General features: G+C 43.7%; 2 protein-coding genes across 2 annotated transcripts in view; one reads left to right on the plus strand and one right to left on the minus strand.

The window, feature by feature from the left end:
• DNASE2B (deoxyribonuclease 2 beta) overlaps nt 1-18392 on the plus strand; it is an 81843-nt gene that overhangs the window by 24872 nt on the left and 38579 nt on the right. The gene's annotated exons all lie outside the window — the stretch shown is intronic.
• The window catches only part of LOC149863630 (uricase-like), a 53916-nt gene continuing 46984 nt past the window's right edge, over nt 11461-18392 (minus strand). The window contains exons 5-8 of the mRNA XM_090046942.1: nt 14488-14674; nt 13851-13974; nt 13160-13243; nt 11461-12403 (exon numbers count right to left, since the gene is read on the minus strand). Coding sequence (XP_089903068.1) covers nt 12266-12403; nt 13160-13243; nt 13851-13974; nt 14488-14674 — 533 coding nt within the window. The 3' untranslated portion in view covers nt 11461-12265. The remainder of the gene's footprint in view (nt 12404-13159; nt 13244-13850; nt 13975-14487; nt 14675-18392) is intronic.

The raw sequence follows: 18392 nt of genomic DNA on the forward strand, positions 1-18392 counted from the left end.
CTGTTTTGGAGAGATTAGGTGACTCAGTCATAGACTAATGGGGAATCACTGAAATACCTATAACTTTGTCATTTTTTTGTCAGATTTGGATGGAAACAGCAGGGATGATAGCCCCTTCTGTGGGCATGAGGCCTGCCAGGTTTCAAGGAGATAAGAACAGGGGTTTCTGGGAAACTGCAACTAAAACTGTTCAAAGCAAAACTCGTGACGTGTGACTGTGTGTATGTGTTAAGGCACAGTGGGATGAAAACAGCAGGCATGGTAGTCCCGTCTGAGGCCATGAGGCCCACCAGGTTTCAAGAAGATAGGTGCAGGAGCTTCCGGGAAACTGCACCGCAAGCTTCTGAAAGCAAAACTTGTGACATGTGTGACTTGGGGGGGGGGGGTGTTAAGGCACAGCGGGATGAGAACAGCAGGGATAGTAGCCTGTAACAGGAGGCCTTCCCAGTGATCAGGCAGAAACAGCTCACAAAAGGCACAGAAAGGCTGCAGACAGAGGCTTGTGTGCTGTTTCCCTCCCCCAGAGCACTGATTGGAAGGGGACTTAAGGAAAGATCAGTGTCACTGGCCGGCTAGAAATGTCAGTCTTTCCCCTCCTGCTCCCCTTCACTCTTCTTAGTTTCCGTTTCCCTGCAAGACTGCCTTCCCAGCTGCCAAATCTCCAGATCTTTTCCAAATAGATTCAGAGGGTTTTTTTCATCTCCCGATTTGATCTGGGTTCAGTGATTCGGCCTCTGAATCGGGCCAAATCTTCTCTGAATCAAATCGGTGACAGAAGCTTCACACACCCGTACTCGCTATGATCCCTCACTATGATTGCAGATATCTGAGAGAGACAAAGGGAAAGAGCTGTGACCCAACATCATCAGGATCCACTCCTTCCTCCTGGAATTATTTACCATGGTTGCAGTGGAACATGCAGATCTCAGATTGGCCTTTTCAGTCATCTCCAGATTTACCAGTGACTTCCCTATCTACTGGAAGACTGTCATCCTCATATCAAGGGACTGTTGAGGACTATACAATATGGATGCGTTCTACCATTTATTTAAAAAAAAAAAAAGCAAATGGAATTTAGGTGTTCACATGGGAATATCAGTGACTCACTATTTAAAAAGGCCACCAACAGTGAGACAATGTAAACAGTGCTGGCTAAGATTGTGTCTGCCACTGGGGGTCACTCTGTCTATCTGAAAGATGAAGTGCTCTCTTGCTTTCCAGGTAAAATTTAAATTGTTCCTTTTCAAAATAGCTGGTTGCCCCATGTGCTGCACTTGGTTTTGGTCTCTCATGCAATATTCTCTTCTTTTAAACTCATTGGACAAGATTCAGAGGGAAATCTAAATTGAAAAGTTAACGTTGAAGCTGAGCAGAATCAAACCTGCATTTTAGTTCACATTCCAGGCTGCTCATTTAGTTACATGTCAGAAGAATAACTCTGTTCTATGAACTGATTTTAGCTCAAAAATAACAAGAGAAATGAGGAGGATCTCATAGGGTACCTATACATGGGCAAGAACACTGTTCCAATGTGCTGTAACTACAGTGCATCAGAGCAGACAGAGTCTGCTGGAGCTAATTAACTTGCTTCAGCAGCTTCCAAATCTTGTATGTTCAGCATCCCCCTGCTTCAAAATGGCGGTGGGGCACTTAAGCTCATTGGAGCCACTCAAATTCAAATGCCCCTCTTCCCACCAGAGCATGTGTAAAGATATCCATACAGGGCACTGACAGACATGCAGCTCCCCGCTGTAACTCATGGCACTTCACAGTAAGTGCCATGAGTTAGGAACCCCGCTCCCTGACCCAACAGGAGTTCACTGTTTGGGAGAAGAGAAAGGATTGAGCTCTACTTCAGAGCTGATCCAGCAGAGAAAGGCTGCCTGCTTGCCTGTCTTCCCCCTAGCCCCACCACCCCACTCAAAGGTCCAATCCACCTACCCCCCCACCTCCAGTGCAGGCTGGGCAAACTCCAGATAAGCCTGGAAACAGTATGGGGAGTAGGGCTGAGCTGCATCAGCCTAGCCCTGCTCACGCACCAGGACAAACAGAAGTTAATGAAGGCACTCCACTTTAAAGCACCTTCATCTGAACCCTCATTAAATGAGGGTTAATTTGTCCCCCACTTTTAAAGCACTCTGCAGCTGTGCACTTCTGTCATGGCACAGCTGTAGAGTGCTTTCAAGAGGCCAGTCATGCGACAAATATCACTTCTGTCTGACCACAGTGGCACTGCCGGTGTGTTTGGCATTGCACCAAAGAACACAAAGAATTAATGGGCTGATTAAGTGAGCTACTGTATGCTCTCACCCTCATGCCATAAGTGAGGTAAGGGCATAGTGCTTCTTAGAGAGCTTGAAGGAGTCAGATCCTGGGGGGGAATCAGTCTAAAGAAAAGTCTTTAATTAAAAAAAAAAAAAATTGTTTCCTTGGGGTTTTTTTCTGTAATTTGTTCTTATGATGAAACAAGGACCAGGGAGCAAGTGAACAGGGCAGCTTGCAAGCAGTTTGCATGTCAGTTTGCTGCCCCCCTCTTTGAAGGGGAGCCTTTAAGGTAAGCCTTTTTTTAATTAAGAATAGCTAACCTACATATATTTAGTGTCAGTAGCTAAAACTCAGGAGCTAGACAAATAACTAAGACCCTTGCTTAACTAGAGTCCCAAGTGAGGGGGAGTCCACTAGGGAGTTTGCCTAAAAAATCTCTCACTTTTCTTCACTGTAAGCTTGATGAGAGGAAGCAGGAAAAAAAGAACCTTTCAGGACCAAAGAGCATTGAACAAGCCAGCTCACAGGAGAGTTTCCTAGGGAAGGTCTGCTTGGAGCAGGGGCAAGAAGAAAGAAATGGCAGATTAAGAGGCCTAGAGAAATATTTGGAGGATGCCGCAATGCCAGAGTCACTGCCACTGCCAGGTCTTGCTCTGCTTGCACCTGTGAAGTGTCTCTCCAGCCAGGACCACTCATCGTCAATGTTTCCACTTGGGTCCTGGTTTGGCGCTGTGGAAACTGTGGCTTGCAGGTTCCTTCTAGCCAAGAGGGGGAGTGCCTACAACGTGAGCAGTGCCCCTCAGCAGGCAAGAGAGCTGCAGGAGGTGGTGGCAAGGCTCCAAAGCATCCTCTACTATGAGGACTTCATTGATTCATTGCTGAAGGAGACCTTTAGGACTATGGAGGAAGGACTGTCAAAGGCAGTGCTAGAGAAGGAAGAGGATGTGGACTCCTAGGAAGGTGGAAGTTAGAAACTTGTGACCTCTGGCAGCAAGAAGATGTCTTCGTCTCCACCTGCCGCAGTTTGTCTGGAGAACAGATATGGAGCCCTAACAACAGAAGAGGAGGAGCACGTTCTGTTGGTGGAAGAAGCTAGGCCAGGTATCTCTCAGTTTGAGAGGATTGAGACCGCTGCCACCCTCTGTTGTCTTGGGACATCTGCTTCTTGCCCAGAGCCTGGATCAGAGATGTCATGGAAGGATTACCAAGATCTAACTGCATGGAGTTCAGAACTACCACATGCAGTTCATCCATGTGGGCACCAGTGATACTGCCAGAGATGACCTTAAGCAGATCAAAAGCAATGACAGGGTTCTGGGTGCAAGGGTGAAGGGGATGGGAACTCAGGTGGTGTTCTCCTTGATCCTTCCAGTCAAGGGGAAGAGCCAAGGCAGGAGCAGATGTACCCTGCAGATCAATGCATGGCTGTGCAGATCACGTCACCGGCAGGCCTTTGGCTTCTTTGATCATCAGATATTGTTCCAAGAAGAAGGATTTCTTAAGAAGAGACAGGATCCACCTGACAAAGAGAGGGAAGACCGTCTCCATGGGCAGACTTGCTAACCCAGTGAGGAAGGCTTTAAACTAGGCTTTCTGGGGTATGGAGACCAAATCCCTGAGGTAAGTGGGAAGTGGGTGACGTGGAGGAAGCACAAACATGAGGGGACAGCAGGGGAAGCCTTCTCATTATTCCTTAGGAAGCAGGGCAGTCGGTTAGTTGTCTTGGGTGACTATACGCAGATGCACAGAGTTTGGGAAGCAGGCAGGAAGAATTGGAAGCTCTCAGACAATCCCAGAACTATGATACAATTGAAATAACAGAGACGTGGTGGGATAGCTTACATGAGTGAAGTACTGTCATGGTCGGTATAAACTGTTCAGGAAGGGCAGGCAGGGGAGAAGAGGAAGAAAAGTTGTTCTTTATGTAAAAGAGCCATATGGTTGCTCGTAACTCCAGTATGAAACTAAAGACAGGCCTGTTGAAAGTCTCTAGGCTAGGGCCAGAGGAGAAGCAATGAGGGTGATGATGTGGTGGCTAGGTACTAAAGACCACCAAACCAGGAAGATGAGATGGATGAGGCTTTCTTCAAACAGCTAGCAGAAGTTTCCCAATCACAGGCCCTCATGGGGAACTTCAATCACCCTAACATCTGCTGGGAGGGCAATACAGCACTGCACGGGCAATCCAGGAAGTTTTTGGAGAGTGCTGGGGACATCTTCCTGGTGCAAGTGTTGGAGAGGCCAGCTAGAGACCATGTTCTTCTTGACCTGCTCCTCACAAACAGGGAAGAATTGGTGGGGAATGCAGAAGTGGGTGTCAACTTGGGCAGCAGCGACCATGAGATGATTGAGTACAGGTTCCTGAGAAAAGGAAGGACGGAGAGGAGCAGAGTAAGGACCCTGGAGTTCAGAAAAGCAGACTTTGACTTGTTCAGGGAATTGGTGGGCAGAATTCCCTGGGAGGCCAGTCTGAGGGGGGAAAGGAGTCCAGGAGAGTTGGTTGTATTTTAAAGAAGCCTTACTGAGCGCACAGGAAGGAAACATCCAGCTGTGCAGGAAGACTAGCAAGTGTGGTGGAAGACCAGTTTGGCTGAGCAAGAATTCTTCAGTGAGCTAAAACACAGAAAGCTTACAAAAAGTGGAAACTGGAACAACAAATTATGGATGAGTATAATAGTATTGCTGGGGCATTCAGGGATGAAATCAGGAAGGCCAAAGCACAGTTGGAGTTGCAGCTAGCAAGGAATGTGAAGGGTAACAAAAAGGGTTTCTGCAAGTTTGTCAACAAAAGGAAGGCCAGGGAAAGTGTGGGTCCTTTACTAAATGAGGGAGGCAACCTAGTGACAGATGATGTGGAAACAGCTGAAGTACTTAATGCCTTTTTCACCTCAGTTTTCACAGGCAAGGTCAGCTCCGAAACTACTGCATGTGGTAGCACAGTTTAGGGAAGAGGTGAGCAGCCAACAGTGGCAAAAGAACAGGTTAGGGACTATTTAGAAAAGCTGGATGTGTACAAGCAAATGGGACTGGATGCAATGCATATGAGGGTGCTGAGGGAGTTGACCAATGTGATTGCAGAGCTGCTGGCTATCATCTTTGAAAACTTGTGTTGATCAGGAGAGGTCCCCAATGATTGGAAAATATAGTGCCTGCCTTTAAGAAAGGGAAGGAGGAGGATCCAGGGAACTACAGAGCAGTCAGCCTCACCTCAGTCCCTGGAAAAATCATAGAGCAGATCCTCAGGGAATCCATTTCTAAGCACTTGGAGGAGAAGGTAATTAGGAACAGTCAGCATGGATTCACCGGGGACAAGTCATGCCTGACCAACCTGATTGCCTTTTATGAGGAGATGACTGGCTTTGTGGATGCAGAAAGAGCAGTGGATGTGATATACCTTGAATTTAGTAAGGCTTTTGATACCATCTCCCACAGCATTCTCACAAGTATGCTAAGGAAGTATGGGCTGGATGAATGGGCTGTATGGTGAACAGAAAACTGGCTGGATCATCAGGGTCAGAGAGTAGTAATCAATGGCAGGATGTCTAGTTGGCATCCAGTATCAAGTGGAGTGCCCTAGGGGTTGGTCCTGGAGCTGGTTTTGTTCAATATCTTCAGCAATGAGCTGGAAAATGGGATGGAACGTATCCTCATCAAGTTTGCAGATGACACCAAGCTGGGGGGAGTAGTAACACTGGAGAGTAGGGCTAGGATTCAGAATGACCTAAACAAATTGGAGGTTTGGACCAGAAGAAATCCCATGAGGTTTAATAAGGACAAGTGCAAAGTCCTGCACTTAGGGCGGAATAATCCCATGCACCAGTACAGGCACTGGACCAACTGGATAAGCAGCAACTCTGCAGAAAAGGACCTTGGGGTTACAATGGACAATAAAAGCTAAATATGAGCCAACAGGGTCGGTGGAGCTGGTGGGTCTTTTCCCCTTGGGCGGGTTTTGTAAAGGAGGCGGCTACATGCGTAATGGTTGCAGGATTTTGTTTTCGTTTTACTTGCACGTCAGCGGAATAGACATGTAGGCGCAGATCAAGCGAAAAAAACAGATAACGGTTCCGTTGCGAGATCAACAGCTGCGGAGACCTTGAGACAGATGGACGAAGTCTTATCGGATGCACGGGGAAGGGTACACCAGAGAAATTTCGTAATCGGTGGCGGAGAAGCACGTCAAGGCTGGCCAAGCCTGGGCGGGGAGGAAGAGTTCCTCCTCGATGCACCGAGGAGCACTGCTTCTGCTGGGCGGAAGCTTGCACGTAGGCTTTATAAGCCAAATGACGTCTTTCGCATTGCGGGTGCCGATTGGTCAATTTTTTGCGCCCACTTTTGGCATGTGCAGGAAGATTAGAGGAGAAAAAAGGGTCTCCGAGGGCTGGGTCAACTTGCAGGTTTGTGCTGATGGCACAGTTTTGCATAAGACAACAGTGTGCTCTTGCTGTGAAGCAGGCTAATCGCATGCTGGGCTGCATTACTAGAAGCATTGGCAGCAGGACAAGGGAAGTGATTATTCCCCTCTATTCAGCACTGGTGAGGCCACATCTGAAGTACTGTGTCCAGTTCTGGGCCCCCCACCACAGAACGGATGTAGACAAATTGGAGAGGGTCCAGTGGAGAGCAAAGAAAATGGTAAGGGAGCTGGGATACATGACTTTGGAGGAGAGGCTGAGGGAGCTGGGCTTATTTAGTCTGGAGAAGAGAAGACCAAGGGGAGAATCAATAGCCTTCGACTACCCGAATGGTGGTTCCAAAGAGGAAGAAGGTTGACTTCTCAGTGGTGGCAGATGACAGAGCAAGGAGCAATGGTCTCAAGTTGCAAGAAGGGAAGTTTAGGTTAGCTATCAGGAAAAACTTTTGACTAGTAAGACAGTAAAACACTGGAACAGGCTACTCAGAGAGGCTGTGGAATCTCCATCCCTGGAGGTTTTTAAGACCTGGCTAGCTGAAGCCTTGCCTGAGATGATATAGGTGGAGATGGTCCTGCTCTGAGCAGGGGGTTGGAGTAGGTGACCTCCTGACGTTTCTTCCAATCCTAATTTTCTATGATTCTATGAAACAACAGCTCTACCCTGGGGTAAATCAGTGTTGTTGAGTGCCCAAGTCAAGTCATCCATCTGAATAATGGGGCAGATCTATTTGGTAAGTAGCTTTCCTTTCCTGTTGGGAAAGTGCACACTTTATTTAATATGGTCATGGAAAAATATTCTTAAAATTGTTTTCCGTAAGCCCTTATAGTTAGAACATGTTGTGAGGTAAACCTAGTGCAATTCATTAAGCTTCCAGTTGTCCTTTCAAAATTTACACAAAAATAAAACTGCCTTTTAGAAGACAACAGTCTTGGGTACATGACCATTACTTCAATATCTGCAGAACTTGAGAGGAACTTCACAAAAATTTTACATGTCCCTTGATCTTTGCATGTGATGTTGATTGTTATTGCAGGCATGACAGTTTGTGTGTTTGCATACAGGGCTGATAAATATATTTATGATCTGAAAAGAACAGTGATAGATAACCTCACCTGCTAATGAAGCAACAGCAAATGTGTTGGTTTCAGTGTCCAAGTATCCATTCCATGATAACATTTTTTTAATTGATTGCCTATAATATTTGTATTGGATCTGCTTCCTGTGTTACACTGATTATGTTGAAGGCTCCCACTTCTTTCCATTGGCTAAAATGGATCAGTATTAGGAGGGGGAAGGAGTTCACTGATTTGTTATGATGGGTCTGAGAACTGTGGTGATGCTGTGTTGCATGATCTTGTGGTAATGGATTGCATTGAGAGAGAGAGAGAGAAATGTGTCATGTCTCCATAGTCAGTCAAACAAAAGGGGAATGACCTTGAGTGTGGATGCATTGCTTGAACTGTGCAAGGACATATCCAACTATTTCTTGCCCTCATTTCCAAAAATGCCACTACGAACCATGCCTGGTATTGAAATTCCCACACCTGAAAATACTTGTTGCAGTTTCCTACAAGCAAGATTTTAAGATATTTTTGCGACAACTCAAAGGCCCAAACTCTCACACACTTCCCACTAGACATGCACATTAGCACATAAATATTATGCCAAATGCTAGCATTTATGATGTGAAAAACCCTTTTCACTAAGAGCACTGGACTCCAGTGCTCATTTTTCATCTGCATCAAAGGTTTTGAAATCTGTCTCTTCCTCCTCTTCTGAGCTGCTAAAATATAAATCCAACTCTATTTATTTTAATTGAATATTTTAGTACCAGCTCCCCTAAACATCAAAAATTTTATCTCAGTGTTTGCCTTAATTTCCTTTGCCTTTCTTTAATCCACTTCATTTTCCCCTTCCTCTATCTCTCCTTTCTGTTTTTCCCTTTTCTTACTGGTAAACGCTATTTTCTCTCTTCTCTCCTCCTTCTGTTATGTTCTCTCTTTTCATTCCAGCCTTGTGCTCATAGGAGATGGGATTGTGGGATTGCATCTCAGATCCTATCGTGCCTTATTGCAGGTGCAAGGAGAGCCTGGAATCGTGATCCAGTGGGGGGCAATGGGGAGAACACAGCCACTGCTGTGAGCCTCGTGCGGTGCGGGGCTCACAGTAGCAGCAGTGCTCTCCCCACTGCCACCGCTGCAAGGTCAGTTGATGGGGCTTCCAGCCACGGGGAAGCATGTGACCACATAGCCTAGGGACAGAAATTGCACATAAACCAGTACAGTATAACCCCATAATTCTGGATATCAAAAATCCTGGAATTCTTGAAAATCTGGTGCATTGGGGAGTAGTGGTGGCTGGTGGCAGGGCAGTGGAAGGGGAAGCAGTGGCCAGTCTCAGAGCAGCAGAGGGGGAAGTTTGTAAGCGGCAGCTGCCGCTGCCATCCACCACCCCGCACCACCACCTTGAGTGCAGCTGCTGCTCCGAGACCCACTGCCACTATCTCCCCTATACCCCCTGCTCTGTGACTGGCTGCTGCTCCAGTTTCAGAAATCCAGAATTTTCAAATTTCCAGCAGGTGCTCAGTCCCAAGCGTGCTGGATTGATGAGGTTATACTGTATAAGTGATTGGACACAGATTCAACAGATAACAGAAGTTCAGTGCACATAAGCCAATTTCAAAATGGCCAAAGCCAGTTTAAGATAAACCAGGATGAATGTAGTATCAGACTTAACTGATTTAGGTTAAACTACTCTGTCAAACATCTGTCCCAGTTCCTCTCCAGATTCAAGTTAACTCACAGCCCCCCAGCATCACAGGATGCTTTGTACCTCCCCCCGCACCTTGCAGGGTGGACATGCTAGACTTGGCCCAAGCTGTCTGCTCCAGCTGAGCAGGGAGGTATGCTCTAGCACCCCCCAGCTTCTGCCCTACAAAGTTTTATTACCAGGGATCCTGGTTTTCTCTGATTTAAAAAAAATATCCCCAGTGTTTGGATTAAAAACATAACCCAAAATCCACATTTTTCTGTGATTAAAATGAAATACCATTAAATATAGATATGTATATAGTCATGTTTCATTTTAATCACAGAAAAATGTGGATTTGGGGTTTGTTTTTTAATCCAAAAATTGGGATTTTTTTTTTTATCAGAGAAAAAACTAGGGTCCTTGCTTATTACACATTTTTTGTGGAATAACTTCGCAGCTTATTGCTTGTTTTATTGTGCCATTAATGAGTTGATCATGTAGCTGGGTCACAACTTAAGGCATGATTACCTGGTTAATCATGCCTTAAGTTTAACATGTATAGGGGCCTAAGTTGCAAAGCAACCTCCAAGGTTCCCAGAAGCCCATTCAGGATGTGTTCCCAGTGTTCAGTGATATGCAGTACAGGTGGTCAAGCACAGTAGGACTATGTAGGAGCTGCCCACTTAGCACTGTCTTGTTCAAACTCTACCCTCAGCTCCCAAATGCTTCAGTCATGGGAACTAGCCTTGCTAGACTGGAGTAATGGCTGAGTGCAGCAATGGCTAAAATACTTCAAATCTGCCAAACATCTGCATGCCTAGAGTTTCAAAGAAACCACAGGGAAAAAGTAAAGATGTGTTTGGGTCAACTGGACGTCTGATTAAGGATTTGACTGCATTCTTCCTGCTATTTCTTCTGTTAAGAGTGTGTACTATCTGCTCATTGCTGGTAGAGAGAGTAGGTTTCCTGCTTTAGAAATAAGCCAGTAATGAAATGTTCTGGAGAGATTCTATGTATAACACACACGCATGCAGGCACATGCACACACTCATATAACGCACACACTCAATTTTTATTCATATAAAAAATAACAAAGCTGTTCATGTTTTTTGGGACTGGTCTTAAACTAATGTTAGTTATATTATCTAGTATGTATTCGTTTTTAGGAAAGCCATATGTGTCAATCTTTAAATAAATAACAAATGGTACTTTTTTAACTTTGCTTTTTATTTTCCTACTCAGATATATAGATACACTCCAGGTCTATGCTATCATTATATTATAATACATCAGAATTGATAAAGGAACAAAACCCTTCAGTGCAATACAATAAGCAATCTAAGGCAGGAAGAAACATGCCCACAAAAGGTTAAAAGTATACTAGCTCAAATGCCTTAAATCAACTGGTAACCACCCCAAACAAAGCGCTTAGCAGCAGAAAATTCATCCCTTGATGTGATCTCCAGTGTTTGTCTCTAGTGAGGTATCACATCCTGATGAACAATCCTTTTTCTTATAGGAGGTAGAACAGCGTACAGTGAGAGATGGCTCGTTTCTGTGTTGCAAAGCAACCTCCTAGGTCCCCAAAAGCCATTCAGGATGTGTTCCCAAGGTTCAGTGCAAGTCAGTGTAGATGGTAAAGCACAGGAGAATGACACAATTCTAAATATCCTGGGTGAGACATTTAAGGCACAAAGACATTTATTTAGGTTGCGATATCTAAACAGGTTAAGTGACTTAGTAATATGAATCTGCATTTCTGTTTTACTTCAACACCTTCAAAAATTCCACTCTGGGAAATTGAAGTCAGAATTACAAGCGAAGAGGAGTTGAGCAGGATTTCTCATGTAAATGTGTTAGCTTCAGGTGGTGAGATGTAGGTACAAGATGTGCTGGTTTTACTATTAAGTATCTCTGTTCAAAACTATGTCCTGAAGTAACTAACATTTTAAAACGTTGTAAATAAAGTAAACTGTCTACCTATTTTTCTGTTCCACAAGGCATTCACTTGTTTCTTGAGTTAATTTCAGTCTGCACAAAAATCATGACTATATTGTTACATTAAAAAAGATAAACTAGATTACCCCACAAAAATAGCCCGCTACCTCAAGCACTTAAATGATTAACATAGAAGTAATTGTATAGTTGTATAAACCCCCATATCTGGTTATCTGATAAATAAGAAAGCAGAAACCATATAATTAGAACACTTAAAAAGAAATTAGTCAACATCTGTACAATTATTATTGTAAGCAGATATTGTATTTAGATAGATGTTTGCTTTGTTTCTTCATTTGTTTTGTGAAGACATCAGGGGCTAATCGATAATATAAGTCATAATCTCAATTATTAAATTTATAAACATCAGGCCAGATCATCTGCTGTATAAATAAATGCAACTCCACCAAAGCATCCCTGTTTACATTAGTTAAGGATCTGGGCTTTTGTTTTTATATGCATTTTCATGTCAATAAAGGGATGCAAAAACATAAATAATAATTTCTAGAATTCAGGTTTTTTTACATTACAAAGTGCATTAGAGACATTATCTAACTCACTGACCATAAGCATGAAAACAGTTGTTTTCTAATGACCTAATTCTAATGTTTTTGACTGGGGTTTTCAAAGTGACCTAGTGGAATTATGTGATCAAATCACCTTAGATTCAATGGGATTTGGTTTTGTAATTCTTTAGGTTCCTTTGAAAATCCTCTAATTTTCTGGAGGCAAAATTCAGGAGATAGGAAAAAGGGACAAGGATTAGAATGAACAACCATAGTAAAGAAAGCCACGTGGTAAATTCGTCTGGTGTGTGTCAACAGAGCCCAAGCATTTTAGCTCATCTGATGTCGATGCGTCCAGCCAGCTGATTGCTTCTCATGTCCTTCATCTTGGCCTTGCGCTTCTAAGCACTTACTCCTACGGAGTATGCAAGTGCATGTACCAAATGGAGCCTCCACTGGAGTCAGAACCTGAACATAAGGTGACAGAGATGAATAACTCTTTCCAGCTGGCATACCCAATTCCAGCTGAGATTTCATAGCACTGAAATAAATATGAAACTCAAAACATCATGATCAAAGGAAACATTCCTGCCCTATTTGAAGTCACTAGGGGATTTTGCTATTGACCTTTAATGTCTATTCTGAAGGGTGCAATAGTAAAAGTAGTGAAGGAAGAGACTCTAATCCAGTTAACTGCAAGAAAAATTAGGCTATTTGATTTTTATGGTTGCCCTTCTTCACAGATATGTCAGTTTTACGTTGGGGTAACTTGATTTTCACATTGGGGTAACTTGATTTTCAGCTGGCCTGGGGAAGCACTCTAAGAGGTCATGAAAGTGAGAGAGCTGCTGTAGTGAAATAGCAAATCAAGCTTCAGAGCTTTATATTTGAGTTACCAAACATTTTATGCCAGTTCAAAACTATGCAGATTAACCTATTCACTAAACATCAAACTCTGTAGAAAAAATAATTGTTCTCTTTCAATAGTGCTTTCCATAATGGTAATAAATAAAATGTCCTTTGGTCTAAAATGGATTCAACCCTACATGAGCTCTTAGCAGCAGCATGTGAGAACAATTGGTAAGACTCTGCAATCCATATGCAAGATTAATCCCCTTTAAATGCAAGATCAAAATGAGTCTTAACTCTTGTTTTACATAAGATTACAATCAGATGTAATGGGTTAGGCTTTTCTGATGATTCAGTGCATTCATATTTACTTACTTCTTTATTGTTGGGGAATCCCAGCTTCTTCATGTCTACTATTTCATAAAAAATGTTGTTCAAAGTAGTTTCAATTATATCTACCTGAAACCAAAGAGTAAATGTCACAGTTTATGACAGTACTGTCCCACATGGCAATTGGATAAAGTATCCACTGGTTGCAACAAGAAACAGTGGAAAAATGCCACATGGAAAATGAGTGCAGATGATCAAGTGGATCCATTTTAGAAATATGTGAGCATTTGTCCTATACCTGTGGCCCCCAGCCTGTAGCTCACTGGCAGCATACTGTCTGACTCTCTGGCATTGTTCTCAGCAACAGAAAATTAAGAAGTTAAAACTGAGATCCACAGGGAAAGCAAAGTATAGTGTTTCTTACAGCATGCTATTGTTCAATGTAAAGTTGGGGCCATGCTTCACTCTTTCCTTTTATTTTTCAGTCTTATCCTGTGAAATGCTAAGTGCCCTTCTCTCCTGTTACCTTTATAGGAAGTATCACTGCCTCGCACAATGGAGGATTTGGGCAGATTCATATTTTCCCAGAACACCTAGCTGTATCTTCAGACAGTTCAGGTTTTCTGCTGAGATTATTTAAACAAATTAGAGCATAGATTGTGTTAGCTCAGCCCTTTCAGTGGACCTACACCTGTATTTGTTGTTTAAGGAAAATGTTAACCCAAGAAAGCAAGACCTGTGGAACTTTTTCCAGGATGAGCATCTGAATATCATTGACAGTCTTCTGGTAAGAGGGTGAGTACTTTCCACAGTCAGGTGGCCCAGAAAATGCCTCGAGGACACACTCTCGAGCAGTGTTCCTGAAAATAATTGATAAAAGTACAGATCCAAAGTTACTGACCATAGATCTTACTTATTACTTGTATGTTTGAATTAAGCCCCTTCCTCTGCCAACCTGAACCTCCTTTCACACAACCCTATAATAAAGAAAGCGTGTGCTTTATTATGAGGTATTTAGCAAACTTGATGAGACTTCATATTTTAAGTGTTCTGTTTCCAAAAGCAAACTATCCAGTTCAAAACAGAGCTGCCAGATCACTAGTGGGTTTAAATCTGCATAGCTCCATGGATCTATATCAATTTGCATTACTGAAGTACTGAATACTCGCACTTTATTTGGGTGAGAGCTGTGGGTGGTCTGTCAGTGAAAATCAGCACCAAAAAATCTAAACAGGGCAGATTTAATTGTAACAAAATGTGGGCTTGGTTTGAAGGCACGGTCTTTTAGCAGTACCTTCTACACATGGAAGATCTGGACTTTTGTAGAGGAAATCAAGAATAAGCCATCAGATATCACTCAATTTGGTACATACCAGATGCAGTCAAAGTCAACATCTGTGCATTCCAAATAGTTCCACTTGAGGAATAGTTCTCCACACAACACCCTGTCCCGTCTTTCAGGAAGCGTGGTGTATTTGTCCCTGTGGAAGTTTTCAAATCCAGACTGTGTTGTCTTCATAAGTTTCAGGTCTTTAATTCCAGAGAAAATAACTGGGGAAGCTATAACCAAAAAATACCAGAAGGAAAAGATGAGTTGCAAGGTGCGCAGTGTCAGCTCCAGAGCCAGCATTCGCTCTATTCCCATGTAAGTTGTGCATTTCCTAAATCAAAAGGACAAGCAGCTGAGGTGCACACTTGGGGCACATCCAGACAAGCAAGCATGTACATTTCCCCAGGTCAAATAGTAGCGGCACATAGTTCTGCCACTTCTACTTGCCCTTGGGCAATACCCATGCATGTGTGTTCTGGTGTGCAGCAAGTTGCCCTGGGTGGGGTAGTGGAGGATGGGGTGAGCACCTGGGCTGGCCCCAGAAGCCCTATGTGGGGGCCTTCTGGGGCTCCAGCAGCAGCTATCCAGGTGCGCAGAGCCTGGCTGGCAGCCAGAGCATGGCTTTGGCCAGCCAGGCTCCGGTTGCAGGCAGCACACACTGCCACCACGTGTGTCACCCTGCTTTTTTGTGCTGTGGGTTATTTTGACACCAGGATCTCCCAGTGTCAACCCCCCCCCACTGTGTTGCAAATTACCAGCGTGGGGAACACCTGTATGTGTGACGTGTGGTTTGTGGTGCTGCAGATGTGTCTGCAGTGCTGCAAACCGCAGGTGCGTGCTCGCCTGGAAGCTCCCTTACTATTTGTGTAACTAGCCTCATACACTGGTTTTAGTGCACACAGGTACTTCTAACGTGAACAAGTTGACTGCCCACAGTCTTGACAGCTACATATGAAATATTGTGCTGAAGATCCACTGTAGCATTGCAAAGATTATAGTCTCCAAGAAGCCTTCTAGCTTTTTATTTTGAAAAATCATTTGGATGATCCCACCAAGAAGTTTCATGGTCTAATCCAGTTGATTGTATTAATAACTGAAAAAATCCCTTTTTTTTTTTTTTTTTGCTTATGATTTTTTTCTGACTGGCTAAGAACTCAGGTAAAAATCAAATCTCTTTCATAGTTGATTTCTACAGAGATACTCAAGAGCTCTCATTAGTGCCAAATGGAGCTATGCACTGGAAAATTGTTACTGGTTACACAAATTGTTCATAATGATCTCATGTACGTGCAGCTTGTGGTACTATGCCAAGATGTCTCCAGAATGGGACTCTTGAAACAGAAACTTTTCATGAAGTATTTTGTTTTCCCTAGGAAGTGCTGAATTTCTTTTGGGATGATTCGGGGGTGGGATGTGTTTTTGTTTTTATTTTTTAACAAAACTTGAAATCATTTGTAGGAAAACCAAGACCCAGTGGTGATGCACAGAAGGTGCATGAGGGTGCATATGTACTCCCTGAGAGCGGTAGTGCACCCCCTGACAGCCAGTGTTCCTGGGCAGGGGCGGTGGCAGGCGAGAGCCTTCGTGCACTCCCCTGAGAGTGCCGACCAGGGAATGCACCAGGAGAAGTGGTCCTTCTGTGGCCAGTCCCACTGACCCTGAAGTGCCAGAGGCTTGCCTGGAAGTGCCAGCGGCACCCAGAAGTGTCAGTTGTAGGTCGGCAAGATCGGCTGCAGGGGACCCCCCCACCCGGTCGCTGACTGTCTGCTGGGGGGGCAAGTGACCCCCCCAACTCAGTAGGCACCAGTTGCCCAGGCTAAGACCTTCTCTGACTAGTTCTAATCATGATGCTTCACGTTTATTTTTTCCTCAATGATTTTTCATATTAAGTTTGACCAGTTTAAACATCCTGCCATTTGATTCGATCATCTGGGGGAAAAGTTTGATTTTTTTTTTTCTCCCATCAGCTCTACAGACACAATATAGAGTCTGAAAATCAACCTGTTTTCCTTCTATCAGTGATATCTGGATCTGTAGCTGTATCTTAATTATTTTATTTGGATGTGAAAACTAGAAGTGGTTCTCTGTCTCCCACTCACCAAGCCATGCCTGGGAGCCCTGCTGTGGAGCATGAGCCCCTCTTCCTGCCGCTTGCTCCCATGCCATGCATATCCCATCTCAAGGCAAGAGATCCAGAGAGCCTAAATGGTTCTGGACTGACACTTAGCACTGTTCTAACGTAGTTTTATTGCCTCATTTTGTGAGTTGGCATGTGATGAGATGAAGCAAATGGGTGGTTTCCTGGTGGCTCTCAAACACAGTACAGAAGCCAGTGTAGACATGCTTTAATGCAACTTGGGTACTAGCAGCAGTCTAGCTGTAGCAGCATGGCCTTCGATGCAAACAGCACAAGCCTCTCCAGCACCCTGGATAAGTACTCAGCTGCAGAAGAAGCCACCATAGTGACACGGCAGTTTAGAACCAGGTTGGATATGTCTACACAAGCTGCAGGCACATCTGTAGGCTCCTATATAGACACATGCTTAGCTGAATTGGTTCTTGCCTTCAGAAGAATATATGAAAAAGAGTGTAATGGATTTCTTTTCTTTGAACATTTCTCTACTTGGTATAAAATATGTTTAAAATGGTCTATGCTACATTGTCTGAAACAAAGATACTTTATTCTGCACATACTGTACTCCTTTCCTTTTTGTTCATTGTTATCTTAAACCTATTTTAAGAAGTGTATCTATGATTTCCTGGAGATGCTGCCTCCATTTCTTACCAGGATTTGGAAAAGAACCAAATATGATCACCCTGAAACAAGACATACTAGGTTTTACTCACAGCCCAGGGCATGCCTGGGAAGAACTTAAAGTGCTGTGTAAATATCCATGCATTGCAGACATGATCAAGGAGGCTCATGATTTATGTAACTTTGGGAACAAAAGACTGACTTGATAAAAGGAGTCCTTTATAACCTGGAACATAGATAATGCTGTCTACTTACCTATCATCTTAAGTTCATAATGGTGTCCCAACACCGCTGCAACATTTATCTGAACAATAAATATCATATTTTATGACCCCAGTGCATTAGTCCTTTATGTTCTCTTTTTTGTTGTTAAATGCTTGGTCAGTTAAATTTACCATTGTGTTTTTGGTTGACAAAAACTTCTTTATGATGTCTGATGAGTTAGTAAAGAAATAAGCTTATGACCCTATTAATTCTCACAGGGCTTCTTTTACTGGCACAGCAAAAAGGCAGATGGTTGACTGAGCCTCCCCCCTATCATTACATGAATGATGCAATTACTGGATTAATTGTGCAGTTAATTTAAACCGGCTACACATGCAAATGAACTATCATGCCATAAAAAGGTCTGTCCAGTTATAAAATTAGAACTGGAAAATGTGTACTAACATTATAGCTGGTTTCTATCCAGCTTTTGCACATCTAGCATACCTGTGCCCCTGTGGCTGGAAGCCCCGTCAGCTCCCAGCCATGTGGATACATCATGTGCTGCAGCACCTGCGAGTCCCACAGCTGAAGGAACTTGCAGCTATGGCACCCTGCCCTGGGCTGCTGTGGCTGGGAGTCCCATCACCTGATGAGTCTTCCATTTGCAGGGCAGGAGCTGGTGCATGGAGGAATCCAGGCTCATGGTAGGATAATGCAGTAAGGCATGAGTGGATCTGATGCTGGATCCTGCAGTCATTCTTCCTGCCATTAACGTGGCATGGCAGGAGATGCAATTGTGTAGATTGTATATTAGGTCCTATCATACCTTTACCTGAATGTCTAGATGGACCCTGAGAGAGACATTTTTATGGCTGGTGTGTAGGAAGAACATTAAAGACCTAGAGAATTATCTTTCAAGAAAAAAAGAAAGCATTTAAAACTCTTTCCTAGCATGACTGCCAATTTATGCAAGAAAAACAAGAAAG

Source organism: Crocodylus siamensis, chromosome 5 (assembly GCF_052110815.1).
Source record: "Crocodylus siamensis isolate JL-2025a chromosome 5, ASM5211081v1, whole genome shotgun sequence".
NCBI classification, from domain to species: Eukaryota; Metazoa; Chordata; order Crocodylia; family Crocodylidae; genus Crocodylus; species Crocodylus siamensis.